At 38.3% G+C, this 20,519-nt stretch overlaps 1 protein-coding gene across 2 annotated transcripts in view; it reads left to right on the top strand.

Moving 5' to 3' along the window:
• Gart (trifunctional purine biosynthetic protein adenosine-3 Gart) overlaps positions 1 to 20,519 on the top strand; it is a 39,932-nt gene that overhangs the window by 6,206 nt on the left and 13,207 nt on the right. The window contains exons 3-12 of one of the 2 annotated variants that reach the window (XM_069503595.1): positions 270 to 450; positions 4,576 to 4,789; positions 9,652 to 9,782; positions 10,580 to 10,703; positions 11,776 to 11,998; positions 13,633 to 13,849; positions 14,486 to 14,684; positions 16,432 to 16,639; positions 17,809 to 18,056; positions 19,682 to 19,831. In XM_069503595.1, the coding sequence (XP_069359696.1) occupies positions 270 to 450; positions 4,576 to 4,789; positions 9,652 to 9,782; positions 10,580 to 10,703; positions 11,776 to 11,998; positions 13,633 to 13,849; positions 14,486 to 14,684; positions 16,432 to 16,639; positions 17,809 to 18,056; positions 19,682 to 19,831 (1,895 nt within the window). Of the gene's footprint in view, positions 1 to 269; positions 451 to 4,575; positions 4,790 to 9,651; positions 9,783 to 10,579; positions 10,704 to 11,775; positions 11,999 to 12,503; positions 12,697 to 13,632; positions 13,850 to 14,485; positions 14,685 to 16,431; positions 16,640 to 17,808; positions 18,057 to 19,681; positions 19,832 to 20,519 lie in introns of those variants that run through there. The other variant, XM_034975976.2, reaches the window with a different exon arrangement.

A 20,519-nucleotide genomic window follows, 5' to 3' on the forward strand; every position in this document is an offset into this window, starting at 1 on the left:
GGAACCATGTCTCATTAACATCGAAATGACGTCAGCCGAAATAAAAATATACTATCAGCTCGAAACTTCAGTCTAGTGCTGACACGCACTTTAGCAATTTGCGGGACTTATACGATAGAATAGAATATAATGTTTTTTTTATTCATGTAAACTTTTTACAAGTACTTATTAGTCAGGTAGTATTAATTTACCACTGGTTCGATTCGATGGTACGAAACCCTTCGTGTACGAGTTCGACTCGCACTTGACTGATTTCTATTCTTTTCTAGCGCCCCATACGCAGCGCTGGTCGTCAAAGCGTCAGGCCTCGCGGCCGGTAAGGGCGTAGTGGTTGCCTCGTCGAAGGAGGAGGCCTGCCAAGCTGTGGACGAGATCTTGACAGAGGCCAAGTATGGCACCGCTGGAGAAGTGGTCGTTATTGAGGAGCTGTTAGAAGGTGAAGAGGTTTCGGTGAGTAAATTATTCGCTCTAAAAAGAACAAAGAAACTTTTATTTTGACTACCTACATTAGGGTGTCCCTTATTTTTCAAAGTTTGAATTTTTTAACGCATAGGCTCTAGTTTTGTTTATTTGACCCTAAAACACTCTAATATCAATTTTTTCCTTATTTGGATAACTGCAACCCGTGCCGACTTGAGTTGGAAAAATGTTCATACAAGTTGCGCTGCAAGTGCCGCCCCACGCTCGCTCTATTTGTCGATTTATCTCGACCTATCATTATTAACGCGTATTGTTTGATATTTTAAAGATGTCAGTGAAATGGAGAAGCGTTGTAAATAAGTATTTTCTTAATTGTTCAGGTAAATCACCAAATAACTGATACGAAATTACCGTCTAACCGTCAAGTTCTCACAGTTCTGTTTTAACATTTGCGAAATCAAGTAAAGTGTTAGTGAAATCACGAATCTTATCATTCAAGAGTGTATTACATTCTGAGGAAAGGCTGAAATACCCACCAAAGCTCTTCCTAACTGTATAAAGAAGCTTGTGGATCTTTACCAAGTCTGGCGAGGGGTGCAAAAAAGCACAACATGCTTATAAAAGCTGCGAGGAGAGTTTTCAAAAAGATTTGGATAATTTATTCGATATCATTCACACTGGTGTGGTGGTGATGTCCAGGTTGTTTATTGGGTGTAGAGAAAAGTTACATGAAAAGGATGAAAGGGCAAGACAGAGAAAGATTGAAGAAGAGAAAAAAGTGGCTCAGGCAAACGTCTTCACAGAGGTAATTGACGTCCTTTTACACAGCATTATACCACCTCAAGAACTAGTAGAACTACACGATATGCCTGCCAATAATAGGTCTTAATTGCGACGATTATCCAATCAACGGACCTTCTATTCAACGAATTCGAACACAAATGGGAAAGGATAAAGCGGATTTCATAAAAAATAATTTTCAGTATAACGTGCCCGAATTTGTTACTGTTTACTGGGATGGAAAACTGTTTCCTGGCCTGTGAGAAGTTCTAAAAAAGAATGCCTGCCAATCCTTACTTCATTTGGAGAAAAGGAGCAGTACTTTCTTGCAGTACTAAAACTGGACATCTCATTTGACAAAGATCAAGCTAAAACAGTTGTAAACGCACTTTGTGACTAGAACCTCAATGATAAGTTAGGTACAAATAATGTGCTGGGATACGACATCATCCAATACAGGCAGCTTGAATGGAACTTGTGTACTTTTGGAACAAAAATTACATAGAGAGATGATACTCTTCTTTGCCGCTATTATGTTTATGAATTGGTTCTTAAGTGTATTTTAATCAAAAATCCACCTAGTTAAAAGTTTAAAGACAACTGGAAAAACAGTGACCTTAGTTCTATCGTAACATGCAGTGATTTTGTAAAACAATATCTTTATGACGCAACTATTAACGCATTGGCGACGTTTTTTTAAGCATAAACTCCAATAATGTATTATGCGTGATGATTATCGGGAACTGATCGAACTATCTATAATTTTACTTATTGTTTTAGCTGAATCATTGAGTGCTTTCGTATCCATCAAGCGCAAAATTTGTTTTCGAGTTTGAAAATTCAGCAAAAGCAGTTTTTATTACGCTGTGTTCAAGAACACAAAAAGATGATTCTAGTCTGTAAAAAAGAAGAAAGTATTGTGAATAAATTATGTAACTTTAACTGTTTAATAAATAAAAGTGTTACTTAAATTTGTCTTTTCATCAATATTTACATACAACATTCATATTTACGACGACCTAGCTATTTATTAAGAAGTACTCAAAGACACCATCTTACATAAACTTTGGGACCCTGTCGGCACGGGTTAACATGAACGTAGGAAGTTAAAATTTTGTATTTAAGTTAAGCTTAGTATAATAAACAAAATTGGAGGGTATGCGTTTTGATAACTGCAAAAAAAAATTTTTCGTCCATATAAGGGACACCCTAACCTACATGTAATAAAATTAAAAACAAGTGCGATTCAGGCTCGCGCAACGAGGGTTCCGTACTATAGTCGTGTTTTTTAGACATTTTTCACGATATTTCAAAAACTATGATGCATAAAAATAAATGAAAGGGAAAGGGGCTAATTGTACATTCTAAAACAGATTTTTATTTATTTTTATGCATCATAGTTTTTGATTTATCGTACAAAATGTCGAAAAAATACGACTGTAGTATGGAACCCTTGGTGCGTGAGTCTGACTCGCACTTGGCCGGTTTTTTTTAAATTGTGTTATAAGCTTTTATTACACAATTTAAAAAAAACCGGCCAAGTGCGACATTTCGGCATTGTATAGAGCGTTGTCTCTGTCACTCATGCCTATATGAGGTTTTGTCGGTCTCAACGACTGAGACAACGCTCTACAAATCTGCTATCCCTTCTAAAGTTCGATGTATATTACTTTCGGCCAATTACTGTAATAAAAAGCAATGATGAGGTCTAGGTTTTGCCTTGAGGGTTTCAGAAAGTGCGGACGCTGGTAGGGTCTTTCCACGCCTTAGCGTTTATATTAAATACGTCGCACAAAAGTTGCTGGATAGCTTGGGTGCCTGATTACGTAATCACTAATCACACACAATATTATTGGTGGCAATGAGCAATGACATCAGGCAACATCATGTGGTCCCTACACTGATAACGGCTGTAGGGGTCAACATAATGACAAATATAATTAATTTGGGGCCCGATTACTAAAGTAAAATTGTTTGGATAAAATTGTGTTTGTTTCAATTCGCTGTAGTTTATTTTAGTTGCCATGCCACTCTCTCTCACTCGTTCTTTCTGTATTCTTCTTCTTGAAGTGCCGTCTCCTATCGGAAGTTGGCAACCATTAGGGCTTATCTGCACCTCGGACGCTACTGCGCGAAAAAGAGATCGGGTACTCTTCCCGTACCATTGGAGTAAATTCTTGAGCCACTATGTTCTTCAACCAGTAGGGCGATTGTCTAAAACCTGCATCAATCATTATTACAATCTCAATTGTTATGATTGGCTGAATTTGTGCGATTCTTGTTGCAACAATGAGCAACAATGCATTGTGGCCAATAGTGAGCGAGCATTAACCAATCAGAGATGATTGCGATCGTGACATTGTAGCTGTCAAACAACCGCGGTAGGGCCACAGATGCCGGCTATTTTCCCCTGAATAATGAGCTGAAGGAGGTTGTATTTGCTATCCATAGTAATATTATAGATGCTAAAGTGTGTCTGCCTGTCTGTCTGTCTGTCTGCTAGCCTTTCACGGCCCAACCGTTTAACCGATTTTGACGAAATTCGGTACAGAGATAGCTTGCATCCCGGGGAAGGACATAGGCTTTTTATCCTGGAAAATTAAAGAGTTCCCATGGGGTTTTTGAAAACTTAAATCCAGTAGCATCACATCATTACAAACAAATTGGTAAATAGGTATTGATTCATCGCATCATCTAGCAGTTCATTGGGACTGTGCAGAGGTTATCTTACAAAACTATAACATACTTGTTCATAGAGTGACAACGCGTGCGCGATCAAATTTATGAAAGAAACATAAAATGTTTACATTAGATTTGAATTATATATATAATTTATGTTAATTTTCTATTTATCTATAAATTGTAATATATATCCTGTTTGTAAGTCAAGTAATTTTTTTTTTGCCAAATTGTTGGGCTATAACAGGTTCGATTACCAGGGAACTCTTCGATTTTCCGGGATAAAAAGTAGCCTATGTTACTCTCTGTTTCAACTAACTCTTTGCCAAAAATCAAGTCGATTGTTTGCTTAGTTAGGGTGTGAAGGAAGGACAAACAAACACACTTTCGCATTTATAACGTTAAGTCAAAGTCAAATGATTTATTCAAAATAGGTAATAAATTACTCGTATTGATTGTCTGGTATGGTGTTAGATTTGTAAGATATAGTGGTGATAATTATTACGCAAACTTAAAGCTAAAGCTACGAGGGTTCCGAACGCGCCCAGGTCTGAGAAGAGCCCACAACAAACTCAGCCGGGTATTATAGTTAAAATTATAGAAGTATAGATATAGATTAAATATTAGATATCGGTCTACTTTTAAAGACTGATATTTAAATGAAGTTTTTTAAATGGAGGGAAATTCGCTTTCTAGGTGCTGGCCTTCACCGATGGCGAGACAGTATCAATGATGCCCCCAGCACAGGACCACAAGCGTATCGGGGATGGTGATACTGGCCCCAACACTGGCGGTATGGGCGCGTACTGCCCCTGCCCACTCATCACGCCGGAACAGCTGGCCGATGTTAAAGACCAGGTGTTGCAGCGCGCTGTGGACGGGTTGAAAGCCGAGGGGATCAAATATGTTGGTAAGTTTCTCCAGAACCATCTTTAGTCTGGTGAGAGGCTTCGGCCGTGGCCAGTTACCACCCTACCGGCAAAGCCATGACGCCAAGTGATTTAGCGTTTCGGTATGCCGTGTAGAAACCAAAGGGGTATGGGGTTAATAAAAACTGCCATACCCCTTCCAGGTTAGCCCGCTACCATCTTAGACTGCGTCATCACTTACCACTAGGTGAGATGGCAGTCAAGGGCTAACTTGTATCTGAATATAAATAAAAAAAGAGAATTCCGTACGGCGGATCTATGTCGGTAAGTATTTACCGACGACTTCGTGCACATGGATTTAGGTATTTAAAAATCCTGTGGGAACTCTTTTATTTTCCGGGATCAAAACTAGCCTATGCCCTTCCTTGGGATGTAAGCTAAATCTGTACCAGATTTCATCAAAATCGGTTAAACTGTTGGGGCGTGAAAAGCTAGCAGACAGACAGACACACTTTCGCATTTATAATATTAGTATGGATCATCATTACCAACAGATCGACCTATATGTGTCTCGTAGGGACCAATGATATTAACATCTGTTCACTAACATAGTGTCGCTACCCAACTTGTGTTAATTATTTATATTCGTATTTTATTACAATAACCATAAGAAATTCTTCGTATAGTAAACATTTATTTATCAAACAGTTAAAAATAACATAATAAAAGCAAAATATTAAGTGTGCCTGCGGGTGTAGCGACACTAAGTCAGCTAACAGACTTTACATGAGCATTTTTTTTCATCATTACGGATGAATAAAAGTAAATAATCGACGTCGTACGGGTTTGATTCTGAGGCTGCCGTATAGGTTATCGGGAGGCGGCTGAATTATTCCATTGTTTTGGTAAATTTTTTTCGGATACGTATTATGATTAATGTATTTTGTGCAAAATTGTATCCTTCTTAAAATTCGGTTTATGTATTTTATAGCATTCCTCTTACTGATCAAGAGTTTTTTTTAAAAAGAAGGTTAGCCATGCAAAATCAGTACTAACATTCCCCTTTTCCCTCCAACTAAGCATAAAGCTTGTGCGACAATAGTGCAACGGGCGGGGTTTGAATCGTCGACCTTTCGGTTTTCAGTCCACTCCTTTACTCGTTCAGCTATTGAGGCTCTATTCAAAAGTCAAAAAGTCAAAAGTCAAATGATTTATTCAAAATAGGTAATAAATTACTCTTATTGATGGTCTGGTATGGTGTTAGATTTGTAAGATATAGTGGTGATAATTATTACTATTATTGGAATCAATAAGACCAAAAGAGCTGTAACGTACATAAATTTATGTAGCTAGTAGCTACCACTGCTAAAACTATTGCATAAAGAGATAAATCTATGGCTTAGTTTGACATCAGTAGTTAATAATTTATCGTTTACATAGTAACACGACAGTCCACACGTGTACGTTAAGTGCGGTTAGGTGATGTAAAAATTTAGTCAGTCAGTCACCTCAGATAACACTGGTTATTGCTTTAGCGTGCTATAAATCTCTATATATATAACAAAAATGAATCGCTGAATGTGTTGCTGATCGCAAATCTCGAGAACAGCTGAACCGATTTCGCTAATTCTTTTTTTATAATATTCCTTGAACTACGAGGATGGTTCTTACGGAGAGAAAAATTAAAAAAAATCCTGAAAAAGAATCGACTGTTAGGCGGTACGAAGTTCGCCGGGGCAGCTAGTGTAGACATAAATATAAGAAAAGTTGGAGGAGCAACATGGAAAAGAACAGCGCGTGTCTATGTGTCGAGAGGACACGCTGATAGCTAAAGGACTACACAAATTCTATGTAAAGACTCTAGATAAATAGACTCTAGAATTCTAGATAAATATTTTAAAAAACTATCAGCATTAAAGGCTTAGTAATAATCCTAATCCTAAAAGGACGGACAGACACATTTTCGCAATTACAGTGCGACAAAGCTATCTTGGCGCGTGAGGAAAATCGGAACTAACGTTGCCGTCAAGTGTCCCCTTTGTTCTTCTTTGAATTTTCTAAGCCTTTGTTCTCCAACAGCGCCCCCCTGTCAATGTCATTCAAGTGCCAAGAGAGCCTTGTCGCACTGTATAGTAATAAGTAATTATGTTATAGATAGAATATAACATCTATTATCATTACTTCTAGTAAACAATCTAGATCCTACTTGTAATTTACTTATCAATTTTAAAACTATATTTACGTCACAAAATATAATTAGTTATGCTCAATATGCTGGTTATACTACGCGTTCGATTGCCTTATGACCTGACGAATGATTGCGTTATCGATATTAAAATGTGCCTACAATCTGCCTATCTTGAAATCAAGACGAATTTTAGGTAGAGGCACTTTCTATGACTAGACTAACATAACATTATATAAATAAGTATATTACACAGGGACTACAAATAAATGTGAAAGTGTATTAAAAATCAACTATTTTAAGCCTATGAATTTTTAAATAGTTTTAATTAGATATAACTAGCTGACCCGGCGAACTTCTTACCGCCTAACACGTCACTCAATTGTTTTGCCTTCCCGGAACACTGACACTTATACTTTATGGTATGGTATTAAAGTTCAAATTGACTTTAAAGTATTGTTACGTATCTTTTTATCGGAATATAGAAAAGTGTTGTTTTTAGACTTTTTCAGGCAATTTTTTAATTTTTTCTCTCCGTAAGAATCATCCTCGTAGTTCAAGGAATATTATAAAAAAAGAATTAGTGAAATCGGTTCAGCTGTTCTCGAGATTTGCGCTTAGCAACACATTCAGCGATTAATTTTTATATATAGAGAAGATTAAAACGGTTGATATTGATGACGATAGAATATAGATTACTATAGTACATATTGTGCAGTAATGCAAACATGGTTATAAATCATTAGATTTTCATATAGGTACCCATGCAGAACATATCAACTTTCACCTTTAAGTAAAACCCATATCTGATAACGTAAAGTAAATTGGAGATCATTAATTAAATGACCAGACCAAGTGTATGAGACTTACGCCGTATTATAAGATAATGGTACTGATTCTGAGCACACCTAAATTTTAGAGTATTCGCATCCTCTTCTTACTAACGTAATATGAAAGGGACAGACACAGTTTGACAGTTTAAACATTTAGAGCCGTCAAACCTTGTGACTTTAGCTGCCAGACGCGAGCCTATTGTTTGTAGCGTGCAGTAAAATTTAGACTCTTTAAATGTAAAATTCATGTTCCGTCCTATTTTAGCAATATTAAAAAGAAAAAGATGCAGATACTCTAAATTTAGTTTAGAGAAAGACAAGAGAATCGGCGCCATTGATAACCGGGAGCAATTAACGAGCTGATAAATGATAATACGAGACAAACAAATTCTGTCGACTAAATTAGATTAGTTATACGCAAAAAGAAACCTTGTAGGATCAACATTAAAGTTGCTTTTCACACTGCGTGGTATTAAATGGAGTAATGATTTAAAAAATTGCGTTCAAGTTGTTTTGTAGCGTTTAGTAGTTGATGTAAGTAAACAGATGAGCTAATAAGCCCTGATTGTTGTTAGCTACAAATTACAATGTCAAGGTTTGTGTTTATATGGACTATAGATTTAGAGCATCAATGGCACAGATTCCGTTGTCTTTCTCTAAACTTAATTTAGAGTTTCTGCATCCTTTCCTTTTTAACAATGCTAAAAAAGGGACAGAACATGAACTTTACATTTAAAGACTCAAAATTTTAGTGCACGCTACAAATTTAAACCGTAGGCTCGCGACTGCGCGCTAAAATCACGGGTTTTACCATTTTAAAATTAAATTTAAAACTGTCAAACTGCGTCTGTCCTTTTTATATTACATTAGTAAGAAGAGGATGCGAATACTCTAAAATTAGGTTGTGCTCAGAATCAGTACCAATAGCTCAACGGTTAAAGGAGCGGACTGAAAACCGAAAGGTCGCCGGTTCTAACCCCGCCCGTTGCACATTATCGTACCTACTCCTAGCACAAGCTTAACGCTTAATTGGAAGGGAAAGAGAAATATTAGTCAGCAAGTAACTTTGCAAATATTCTTTTAAAAAAAATTGAGTAGGTACACACACTTGCTTCACATTTCAAAGATTATATTTATACCATAGTCCACCACGCTGCCCAAATGCTGATTGGCAGACTCCACACACCTTTGAGAACATTTTGGAGAACTCTCAGGCATGCAGGTTTCCTCACGATGTTTTCTTCACTGTTAAAGCAAGTGATGTTTAACTAGCTTATGCTCGCGACTTCGTCTGCGTGGACTACACAAATTTCAAACACCTAATTTTCAAAAAATCCTTTTTTAATGGATGCCTACGTCATAATAGCTATCTGTATGCCAAATTTCGGCCCGATCCGTCCAGTAGTTTGAGCTGTGCGTTGATAGATCAGTCAGTTAGTAAGTCAGTTAGTTACCTTTTCCTTTTTATTTAGATTGCTTAGAACGCACATACCTCCGAAAAATTAGAGGTGCGTGCCCGGGGTCGAACCCCCGGCCTGGGCGGATTAAATGCTACATTGGCCCCGATTCTCTAGTCTCTCTCTAAACTAAATTTAGAGTATCTGCATCCTTTTCTTTTTACTAATGCTAAAAAAGGAACGGAACATGACTTTCACATTTAAAGACTCTTAATTTTAGTGCACAATACAAATTTAAACAGTAGGTTCGCGAGTGCGTGCTAAAATCACGGGTTTTACCATCTAAAAATTAAATTTAGAAATGTCAAACTGCTTCTGTCCTTTTCATATTACAATAGTAAGAAGAGGGTGGGAATACTCTAAAATTAGGTTGTGCTTAGAATCGGTGCCATTGTAGGATTAGACTAAGCACATAATTTCCTTTCTAGGTGTGTTATACGCCGGACTAATGGTGACCAAGTCTGGCCCAATGACCCTGGAGTTCAACTGCCGGTTTGGAGACCCTGAAACTCAAGTCCTGATGATGCTACTGGAGACAGATCTGTATCGCATCATGAAGGTTAGTAAATTAACACCTATTTGTCATTACCAGAGTGAACTAGAATGAGGGAACTCTCGGTTTGATCCTGAATCGACGATACGTCGAATATAGGCTATGGTGACGTGAAATCTAAGAAAAATACCTGTGTCAAATGTGCTAACGTTTGGCACTTTGCTAGCATTTGGTTGGCATCCTTCGGGTCATCATGATCATCAACCAATAGACGTCCACTGCTGGACATAGGTCTCTTGTAGGGACTTCCACACGCTACGGTCTTGCGCCGCCGCCATCCAGCGGCTCCCTGCGACTCGTCTGATATCGTCCGTCCACCTAGTGTGGGGTCTTCCAACGCTGCGTCTTCCGGTGCGAGGTCGCCATTCCAGCACCTTGGGACCCCAACGTCTATCGGTTGTACGAACTATGTGCCCTGCCCATTGCCACTTCAGCTTCGCAACCCGTTAAGCTATGTCGGTTACTCTAGTTCTCCTACGGATCTCCTCATTTCTGATTTGATCACGTAAAGAAACTCCAAGCATAGCTCTCTCCATCGCCCGCTGAGTGACTCTGAGCTTTCTTATGAGGGGCTCCTTCGGGTACGGAACCCTAAAAATTTCTCGAAAAATTATTTTATTAAAAATCTATATCACCAACTAGAAACCGATCCGGGGTATGGGTTTAATGTAACTGCCACCCCCCTTCCACGTTAGCCCGCTGCCATCTTAGACTGCATCATCACTTACCACCAGGTGAGATTGCAGTCAAGGGCTAACTTGTATCTGAATAAAAAAAAAAAAAAGGTAATATTTTTGGTGTAGGCATGCGCGACGGGCACGCTGAAAGAGGTCCAAGTAAAGTGGACCACTGGGACGTCGGCCGTCGGTGTGGTCATCGCGTCCAAGGGATACCCTGAAACATCCACCAAGGGTTGCGTTATTAGCGGTAAGTTCACACTAAGGGTGAGATTTATATAGCGCACTCTAACGTAGCTTAGACTTAAGACAGAGTTAAAACGAGACAGAGCTATATCTCTCACATAAATCTGTCTCGTTTTAACTCAATCTTAAGTCTGAGCGAAGTCAAAGTGCGCTCTATAGATCTCCGCCTAAGTTTGATTATGGAGATTGATTACCTATACCTACTTTCGTCATTGTTTGAGTTGAAACTTTGTACCATTGTTTTTGGCACATGTAGTAGGTAAGTAAAACATAGAACTTAATCTGTGAGTTGTCCGAATTAATTTAAAAAAAAATTAAGTAAACTAATTTTATCACAAGAATTCTATGGAGTCTCGTGATTAAGTTTAATCTACACTTAACTAATTTTGGAATTCCTTTCGAACAACTCTGCGTGAGTATAGTACGCGATGTAACCCGTGGCTCTACCGCGGTTGTTTGACAGCTACAATGTCACGATCGCAATCATCTCTGATTGGTTAATGCTCGCTCACTATTGGCCACAATGCATTGTTGCAATAAGAATAGCACAAATTCAGCCAATCATAACAATTGAGATTGTAATAATTATTGATGCAGGTTTTAGACAATCGCCCTACCGGTGCGTAATACAGCGGGTGACGTGCGGCATACCCGGAATACCATCTCGCCCTGTCGCGAGATATACTTGATGCTTTAAAGTTTAAAACGCATCGATAAAAGATGGCGGTCTCAAAACAGCTGTTCTGTTCGGTGGCCATTTAAAGTACGGATGGAGGTTATGCTAACGTTAGTTCCGTACTAAAAAAGGTCCGCGATCAAGTTGCACCTAAAGAAGTTTTACTTTACTAAAATACTACTCTCATCCACCAGGTCTATCCCAAGTGAGCAAAGACGACGACATAATGGTGTTCCACAGCGGGATAGCCTGCGTTGCCAACGACTCGCTCACTAAAAAACTAATCTCATCCACCAGGTCTATCCCAAGTGAGCAAAGACGACGACATAATGGTGTTCCACAGCGGGATAGCCTGCGTTGCCAAAGACTCGCTCACTAAAAAACTAATCTCATCCACCAGGTCTATCCCAAGTGAGCAAAGACGACGACATAATGGTGTTCCACAGCGGGATAGCCCGCGGCGCCAACGACTCGCTCGTCACAGCGGGCGGCCGCGTGTTGCTCGTCGCCGCCAAGCGCCCCTCGCTGCGGACCGCAGCTTCCTCTGCGACCAACGCAGCCGCGTCCATCGACTTTCCTGGCGCTCAATACAGGAAGGACATCGCTAGACGAGCCTTTTCCAAGTAAGTCTTACATTTCACCCACCACTTCTATCCCAAGTGAGAAATATCCCAGAATATTTAGTAAATTGCAGATTTTTAATTATTGCATGAGTTCTAAACCTTTTAATAGTAGTGATTCTGTGCACACTGCACAACTAAATTTTAGGGCATTCGCCTCCTCTTCTTACTAATATAATATGAAAAAGACAGACATAGTTTGACAGTTTTAAGTTTAATTTAGAGCCGTCAAACCTCGTGACTTTAGCTGCCAGTCGCGAGCGTGTCGTTTAAATTTGTAGCGTGCACTAAAATTTAGAGTCTGTAAATGTAAAATTCATGTTCCGTCCTTTTTTAGCAATATTAAAAAGAAGAGGATGCAGATACTCTAAATTTAGTTTAGCGAAAAACAACAGAATCAGCGCCAATGTTCATCTAATATAAAATAAATCCATTTTAACCATCTCGCCGTTTTGTGTGGTTCTGTGTTCGTCCGCCATTGACATTTGCTTTTGTCGGTTTGTTTCAGTTCCGAATGGAGAACGAATGAATGAGTTGCGCACGAATCTGTCATGTTCATATTTTTCAAATCTCAAAATTCATAATTTTTTTTTTTGTTAAAACTTGGCGAGATTTTTTGTTTTGTTGTTTCATTTCTTATTTTGTTTGTTTTCATTAATTTACTGTACCAGTCCTTTCTTGCAATAAAAATGCAAAATCTACCTTCATTTTTATTTACCCATATTACCTACATCATCATCATCATACCCATCGCCGGCTCACTACAGGGAACGGGTCTCCTCTCAGAGTGAGAGAAGGGTTTTGGCCATAGTCTACCACGCTGGCCATGTGCGAATTGGTAGACGTCACACATCTTAGAGAACATTATGGAGAACTCTCAGGCATGCAGGTTTCCTCACGATGTTTTCCTTTACCTTTAAAGCGAGTTATATTTAATTTCTTAGAACGCACATAACTCCGAAAAGGGTGCGACAAGAGTTTCGACGTCGTTCCTGCGATGCGATGACGCACCGCAAGTATTGTGGAATGGCCCTAAGTGCCTACTTTCATTCTCGACGCCTGAGCGTATCGATAGGCTATGCGATTTTACATCTCATCAAAGAATTCGAGCGTCGAAACACAATAACTAAGTAAAGTGAACCTAAAGACCCTTGATTTAAATTCAAAAATTCATTAATTTTAATTTCGTAACGAGCGCGGGTTCTTTTTATAGACGAAGTTGAACCTTAATACAGTCACTTCAGATGTATGGATGAATTTCGGCTTTGAAACAAGGAGGTTAAGGTCTATTTTACTTTAACGCTCAAGTGTTTCGACGTTTGAATTGTATCAGCTTTAATGGAGTGTAAAATCTAATACAGTATGTGGCCGAAAGTAATGTACATCGACCTTTAGAAGGAGATAGCAAATTTGTAGAGCGTTGTCTCTGTCGTTGACAAAACGTCATATATAGGTATGAGTGATAGAGACAACGCTCTACAAAGCCGAAATGTCATTCTAAAGGCCGATGTACATTACTTTCTGCCGCGTACTGTACTAACCCTTTAGAACTGCTAAAAATTGGACGGCTGCTGGAAAGCTAAAGTGAAAGCCAATGCGCGTCCAGCTAAAAATTAAGGAGTGAAATATCTTTTCAGAATCAACGGCCTATCTTACCTTGAGAGTGGCGTAGATATTGACGCGGCGGCTAACTTAATACGTCTGATTGAGCCTTTAGCCACCGGCACTCACAGGCGGGGCGTGTTGGGAAGGCTGGGCTGTTACAGTGGACTGTTCCAGCTGTCGGCCATGGACTCCAGTCTGAAAGACCCCGTGTTGGTGCAGGGGACTGACGGCGTGGGGACTAAAGTTAAGGTAAAATGGTTAATGCGTACTGACTTATTGTCTTTGTTATTTGTATGGAATAACGTCTCCGTGGGTAGGGTATAGATTTTATTTTTATTTATTTTTATCCATACTAATATTATAAATGCGAAAGTGTGTGTGTCTGTCTGTCTGTCTGTCTGCTAGCCTTTCACGGCCCAACCGTTCAACCGATTTTGATGAAATTTGGTACAGAGATACAGCTTGCATCCCGGGGAAGGACATAGGCTACTTTTTATCCCGGGGAATCAAAGAGTTCCCACGGGATTTTTGAAAACCTAAATCCACGCGGACGAAGTCGCGGGCATCATCTAGTCCATTATAAGCAAATGCTTGACCACAATCACACCTGATGGAAAGTGATGATGTGGCCTAAGATGGGACGCGTTTACCTAGAAGATACCCGGGTTATGATTGGTAGGAAATACATATCGTGGAAAAGTATTCCGAACCTTAGCCATGCGTATGAGGAATGATGACGCAAAACGCTTTGTGCGTGTAGATGTCGACGACATAAGGACATGGAAACTCGCCCGACGTCTTGTGGTTCGGTGGTGGTGAAGGGGGGACATAAAATTGTAGCCCACAGTTGTAGTCAAAATTTTTCAACCATTATTTTTCTTCCAGATAGCAGAAATAATGCAAAAATACGACACGATAGGCCAGGATCTGGTGGCGATGTGCGTTAACGACATACTGTGCGCCGGCGCAGAGCCGTTCGCGTTCTTAGACTATATGGCGTGCGGGAGGCTGCAGCTCACAGTGTCTGCGACTATCGTGAAGGGCATCGCCGATGCGTGCATACTGTCTGGCTGTGCTCTGTTGGGTAAGTGTAGATAAGTGGATAAGTTGAATTTGTAATCGTTTTGGCGCATCTATTCTGTTCAATAGGTATGATAGTTGCATTAACCAACACTCGGTTATTAAATGACTGAAATGTTAGCAGTTTGTATTGTATCCTCATCTTCATCAGAAGTCAGGTTCATTCTCTCATCGTTAATGCATCAGTGCCTGAAGACGAAGATCTTTAAACAGTGTCACCGATTCTAAGCACAACCTAATTTTAGAGTATTCGCATATAAAAAAAAAAAAAAACCCTCTTCTTACTATTGTAATATGAAAAGGACAGAGGCAGTTTGACATTTCTAAATTTTATTTTTAGATGGTTAAAACCCGTGGTTTTAGCACGCACTCGCGAACCTACTGTTTAAATTTGTATTGTGCACTAAAATTTAGAGTCTTTAAATGTGAAAGTCATGTTCCGTTCCTTTTTTAGCATTAGTAAAAAGAAAAGGATGCAGATACTCTAAATTTAGTTTAGAGAGAGACTAGAGAATCGGGGCCACTGTGTCACTTATGGCGCTGAAATGTGGGCCCTGACAAAGGGTTTAACCCACCAATTTAAGGTTACTAAGCGAGTTATGGAGAAGGATATGTTAGTGCTCTCTCTAAGGCGATATGCGTCGCTAAAGCGGTGTTGAGAAACATTTCGGATGTTCAAAGAATCAAGTTTTGGTCTCAAAAACTACAAAAATGTTTATTTATTTTTTAATATTATAAAAATTAAAGATATTCTTTAGTGAATTACGAGAGACAAAAGATGATTGCAAAAAATCACGAAGTTTTCCCAAAATACGCATTTTTTACACGACCATTAGGAGAAAAACCTGTTTTATTCGATTGATATAAAACAAATTTCAATACAACTTCGTATTTATGTTCAACGTTTAATACTCTAAGGGTAAGAGGTATTATTTTATGGTAACAGAGCACATAGAGTTTTAAATATAAATATTTATAAAAAGCGTGCAATAAATTTGCGCTCGGGCGGCCCAAACTACCGCTCCCGCAACGCGTCTTAGCACCCGTGTGCATAACTTCAATCCCCTCTCTCCTGAAGGATAAGATTCGAATTCAAAGGCCTATTAATTCAACTTTTACTCTCTTTATCTCTTTATTGTAAACTAGCGACCCGCCCCAGCTTCGCATGGGTGCAACGTAGATACTAATGTGGTGTCATTGAGGTGTCATTGCCTCGGAAACTCTCAAATGAGAGGATTTTTTTCTGACCTAATTCACATTACTTCAATTTTTCTAGGGATCTCTAATTTTTTGAAATTAGTAAACTATAGCTATAAACCTTCCTCTTGAATCACTCTATCTATTGGTGAAAACCGCATTAAAATCCGTTGCGTAGTTTCAAAGATCTACGCGTTCATACATACATACAGACGCGGGAAGCGACTTTATTTTATACTATGTAGAGATGTTTTTTGTACATATAAAAATATATAAAAAGAAAAGGTGACTGACTGACTGACTGACTGACTGATCTATCAACGCACAGCTCAAACTACTGGACGGATCGGGCTGAAATTTGGCATGCAGATAGCTATTATGACGTAGGCATCCGCTAAGAAAGGATTTTTGAAAATTCATCCCCTAAGGGGGTGAAATAGGGGTTTGAAATTTGTGTAGTCCACGCGGACGAAGTCGCGGGCATAAGCTAGTATAAAAATAAAATAAAAATAAGCATTGAGCCATGATGAAAATACTCAATTTTATCCATAAAGGTGGTGAAACGGCGGAAATGCCAACGATGTACGACATCGGCAAGTACGACCTCGCGGGGTTCGCGGTGGGCGTGGTGGACAACCTCAAGCAACTGCCGCGCTCGAAGGAGATCCGCGGCGGAGATGTGGTGCTGGCATTGCCGTCCACTGGCGTGCACAGTAACGGGTACAGTCTTGTGCAGAAGATTATGACGGAAACTGGACACAGGTGAGTGTTAATAGTTATTTATGCAACTGTTGTATAAAGAGGGGCATTAAAACACAAAAGTCGGTTTCGGCTCGGCTTCGCCTCGTGTGATAATAGTATGACTTGAGTGTTTTAATACCTAATTATCAACAGTTGCATACAAGACTTTATCTACACCCATAATATTATGAATCCTCTATAAATGATTCTGAGTTGGAAGGTCCCGATCCCGATATAGTTACAGGCACAGGTTTAAAATATCTGAAAATTATCTCTCAAAACATGAATCCCTCATTTTTTTGTAAACAAAACAATTAAAATATCGAAGAAAAATGACGGGGATTCGAATAACTTACTTTTTGTTTAAAACGCGCGGCGTTCTGGTGGTTCTGGTAGTGAAACGCGCTTGAATGTCAATGTTCTTTTTTTGAAATTCATAGAAATACCCATAAATACCACGGATCACGACTTAAGGTTCGGTTAGAACGAGACAGATTTATGCCAGCAGTATAGCGCTGTCTCTTTTTCACAGGAGTGTTATTATGAAATTCAGTACATTATAACACTCGTTTGGATGCTTTAATGGTTATTAAGATAATGTGGCTAATTCCGTTGTACACAATCTCTAAACTAAACTAAAATGGCAAGTCTAAATCTATTGCTATCCCTTTCATAATTTTGCTTGCGGAAAAGGATAGCACTAGATTTAGACCTGTTAATTTAGTTTAGTTTAGAAATTGTGTACCAGAGAATCGGCCCTATTGGGTGTTTTAATGTTGGCAATAAGCTAACTGTTTCAGAATCTTTTATAGATGATTTAAAGCATGGGTGTAGATAAAGTTATATACTACTAGATGATGCCCGCGACTTCGTCCGCGTGGATTTAAGTTTTTTTTAAATCCCATGGGAACTCTTTAATTTTCCGGGATAAAAAGTAGCCTATGTCCTTCCCCAAAAAAAATTTTTTGTCAAAATCGTCCTGTCAAAAAAATTGTGGTCATAAACTAATAATTAGTATTTTCAATTTTCTAAGTAAGATAACTATATCGATTTCTATTTATTTTTATATATCATAGTTTTGGAATTATCCAGCAAAATGTCGAAAAAATACGACCGTATTACTAAACCCTCTATGTGCGAGCCTGACTCGCACTTGGCCGGTATTTTAAATGATTCTCTAATACTTACAGTTTCCACGAAAAAGCTCCATTCAGCAAAACAAACAGAACCTTCGGTGAGGAATTCCTCGAACCAACAGGGATCTATGTCAAGGCCTTACTCCCGGCAGTGAAGAAGGGCCTTATCAAAGGCCTGGCGCATATCACTGGAGGAGGCCTATTGGAGAACATACCCAGGATCTTACCTCCTCGTGTCAAAGTCAAATTGGACGCTAGCAAGTTCAGCATAAAGCCTTTATTTGGATGGCTACAGGCTAAAGGTGAGGACAACATAATTAATTATTAACGTCACGCTGTACCGAAGGCGATTAATGACGTCACAAGGCGTAAACGACAAATATTTTTAAATTTTTTAATATAAAATGTATTTTCCCGCAAAATAAAAACTAGGTGATGCCCGCGACTTCGAATACGTGGATTTAGGTTTTTAAAAATCCTTGATTTTCCGGGATAAAAGATTCCTCACTCTCCAAGTCTTTATCTATATGCAAAAAATCACGTCAATCCGTTGCTACGTGATTGAAGGACAAACCAACAAATCAACAATCAAACACACTTTCGCATTTATAACAAGGCAGGGTACTGATTGGATTTTTTTGTCGTGTATGGATTGTGACGTCATTATTCACCTTGCATACACCATTACGTTCATGTTAAAAATAAATAAAAATCGTATTTTTTTTTAAATTATTCTCTTTAATAATGAATTCTAGTCTCATAAACTACCGCTATAGAAAACATCTCATCGTTTTATTACTACAGTCCAAGACCCTATTTTGTAAACAAAGGACAATGACAGAATTTCTATACAACCGTAACCCATTTTATTATATAAAAGTTGTTTACACGTATGCTTTATGCAGCTATTTTAGCTATTTCATCACTGATAACTAAATATAGGATTTAACGCCTCTCGAACTTACGGTTTTTCATTAAATCTAAGTTTAAGTCACAATGATTCTAGGTTATATGCAATTTACCTATAATTGTGAAACTAATAAAAACATCCGCAAGTTTAAAATCACAATTTTTAATTTTTAAGTAGTTATTTAATACTAGGATAATTATTATCATTAATTTATATTGTGTGTAAATTGGGTGTTTTCCTACTTTTGAATTTGATAAATATTATTACTTTACTATAAAATAGGATAAAAATAATGACGTACGCTAAAAAATAAATATTAAAATCCAACAAACATTTACAAAGTTACAGGCATTTTAATTTTGGAGTGGGACGGTCTTCCATCCCTTTCTCGCAAAACGAAAATTTGTGATGAAATGAAACCACACGAAGCTACTATGACATTAGTAAGGTGTGACGTCAAAATGCTATATCGCTATCTCTGTCTAATCAGAAATATTTAAATGCTTATAACTTTTTTGTTATTTGATCGATTTAATTAGTTTTTTCAGTTTACGTCAGTATTTTTATCCTAGTTTATAATAAAGTAATAAAAAAATTGACCCAATAGGCTACTTGACAATTTTTTAAAGTTGGTCTTAAATGGTTAATATTTGTCCTATTATATCAAAAAAATTAACACTATATTTTTTTGCGCCCTAAAAACCGTAAAACTTTAATTTAAAAAAATATTTTTCTTAGACAGGTGAAAACACTGTGGTTATACTGTTGTTTACAAATGCATGACGTCAGAGCACAGATAATCTATCGGCCAAACATGGCCGACAGTGTTTTCACCTGTCTAAGAAAAATATTTTTTTAAATTAAAGTTTTACGGTTTTTAGGGCGCAAAAAATATAGTGTTAATTTTTTTGATATAATAGGACAAATATTAACCATTTAAGACCAACTTAAAAAAATTGTCAAGTAGCCTATTGGTGGGTCAGGATCTGTCATTCTCCTTTCAAAATCTGTGCTAAGGTCGCGTGTCCGACTTCGAAATGCTGCGCACCTTCAACTGCGGAGTTGGAATGGTGGTGATTGTGGACCCGGTGTGCGTGAAGGAGCTGCTGGCCCTTGTGGACGACACCATCGCCGTGGTCGGCTCTGTTGAGGTTATCGGGAAGGAAGGTATTTTTTTTTAATTATCAACGTATAGAACAAGTTTAACAAGTCCGCTTTAGAAACTGCAAAAAAAGAAGGTTCAGATGAAGTGTGTCATTCCGTCCACTTATCTTAAATATATAAAAGGAAAAGATGACTGACTGACTGATCTATCAACGCACAGCTCAAACTACTGGACGGATCGGGCTGAAATTTGGCATGCAGATAGCTATTATGACGTAGGCATCCGCTAAGAAAGGATTTATGAAAATTCGACCCCTAAAGTGCTGAAATAGTGGTGAAATTTGTGTAGTCCACGCGGACGAAGTCGCGAGCATAAGCTAGTTAATACATGCTTCTATAAAATATTTTACATTGTTTATAGAAGCACGATATTGAAATTAATTCAAATTGGATACCATTGAATTTGTAAGATAAGTCAAAAATTAATAATTCCTTATGGTCAGTTTTTATTTTAATTTATTTATTGTGTACCACATAAATTGTTCAAATCCCCATTTTACCTCCTTAGTGGTTGAATTTTCAAAATCCTTTCTAAGCAGATGTCAACACCATAATCTATCTATCATGCCAAATTTCAGCCCGATCTGTCCAGTATTTTAAAGTGTGCGTTGATCAGTCAGTCAGTCACCTTCTCCTTTTATATATTTAGATTCTTAGTAGTACGGCAAGCTAAACTTAACAAAATCTGGAA

The sequence above is a fragment of the Maniola hyperantus genome, chromosome 15, assembly GCF_902806685.2.
Source record: "Maniola hyperantus chromosome 15, iAphHyp1.2, whole genome shotgun sequence".
Lineage (NCBI taxonomy): Eukaryota > Metazoa > Arthropoda > Insecta > Lepidoptera > Nymphalidae > Maniola > Maniola hyperantus.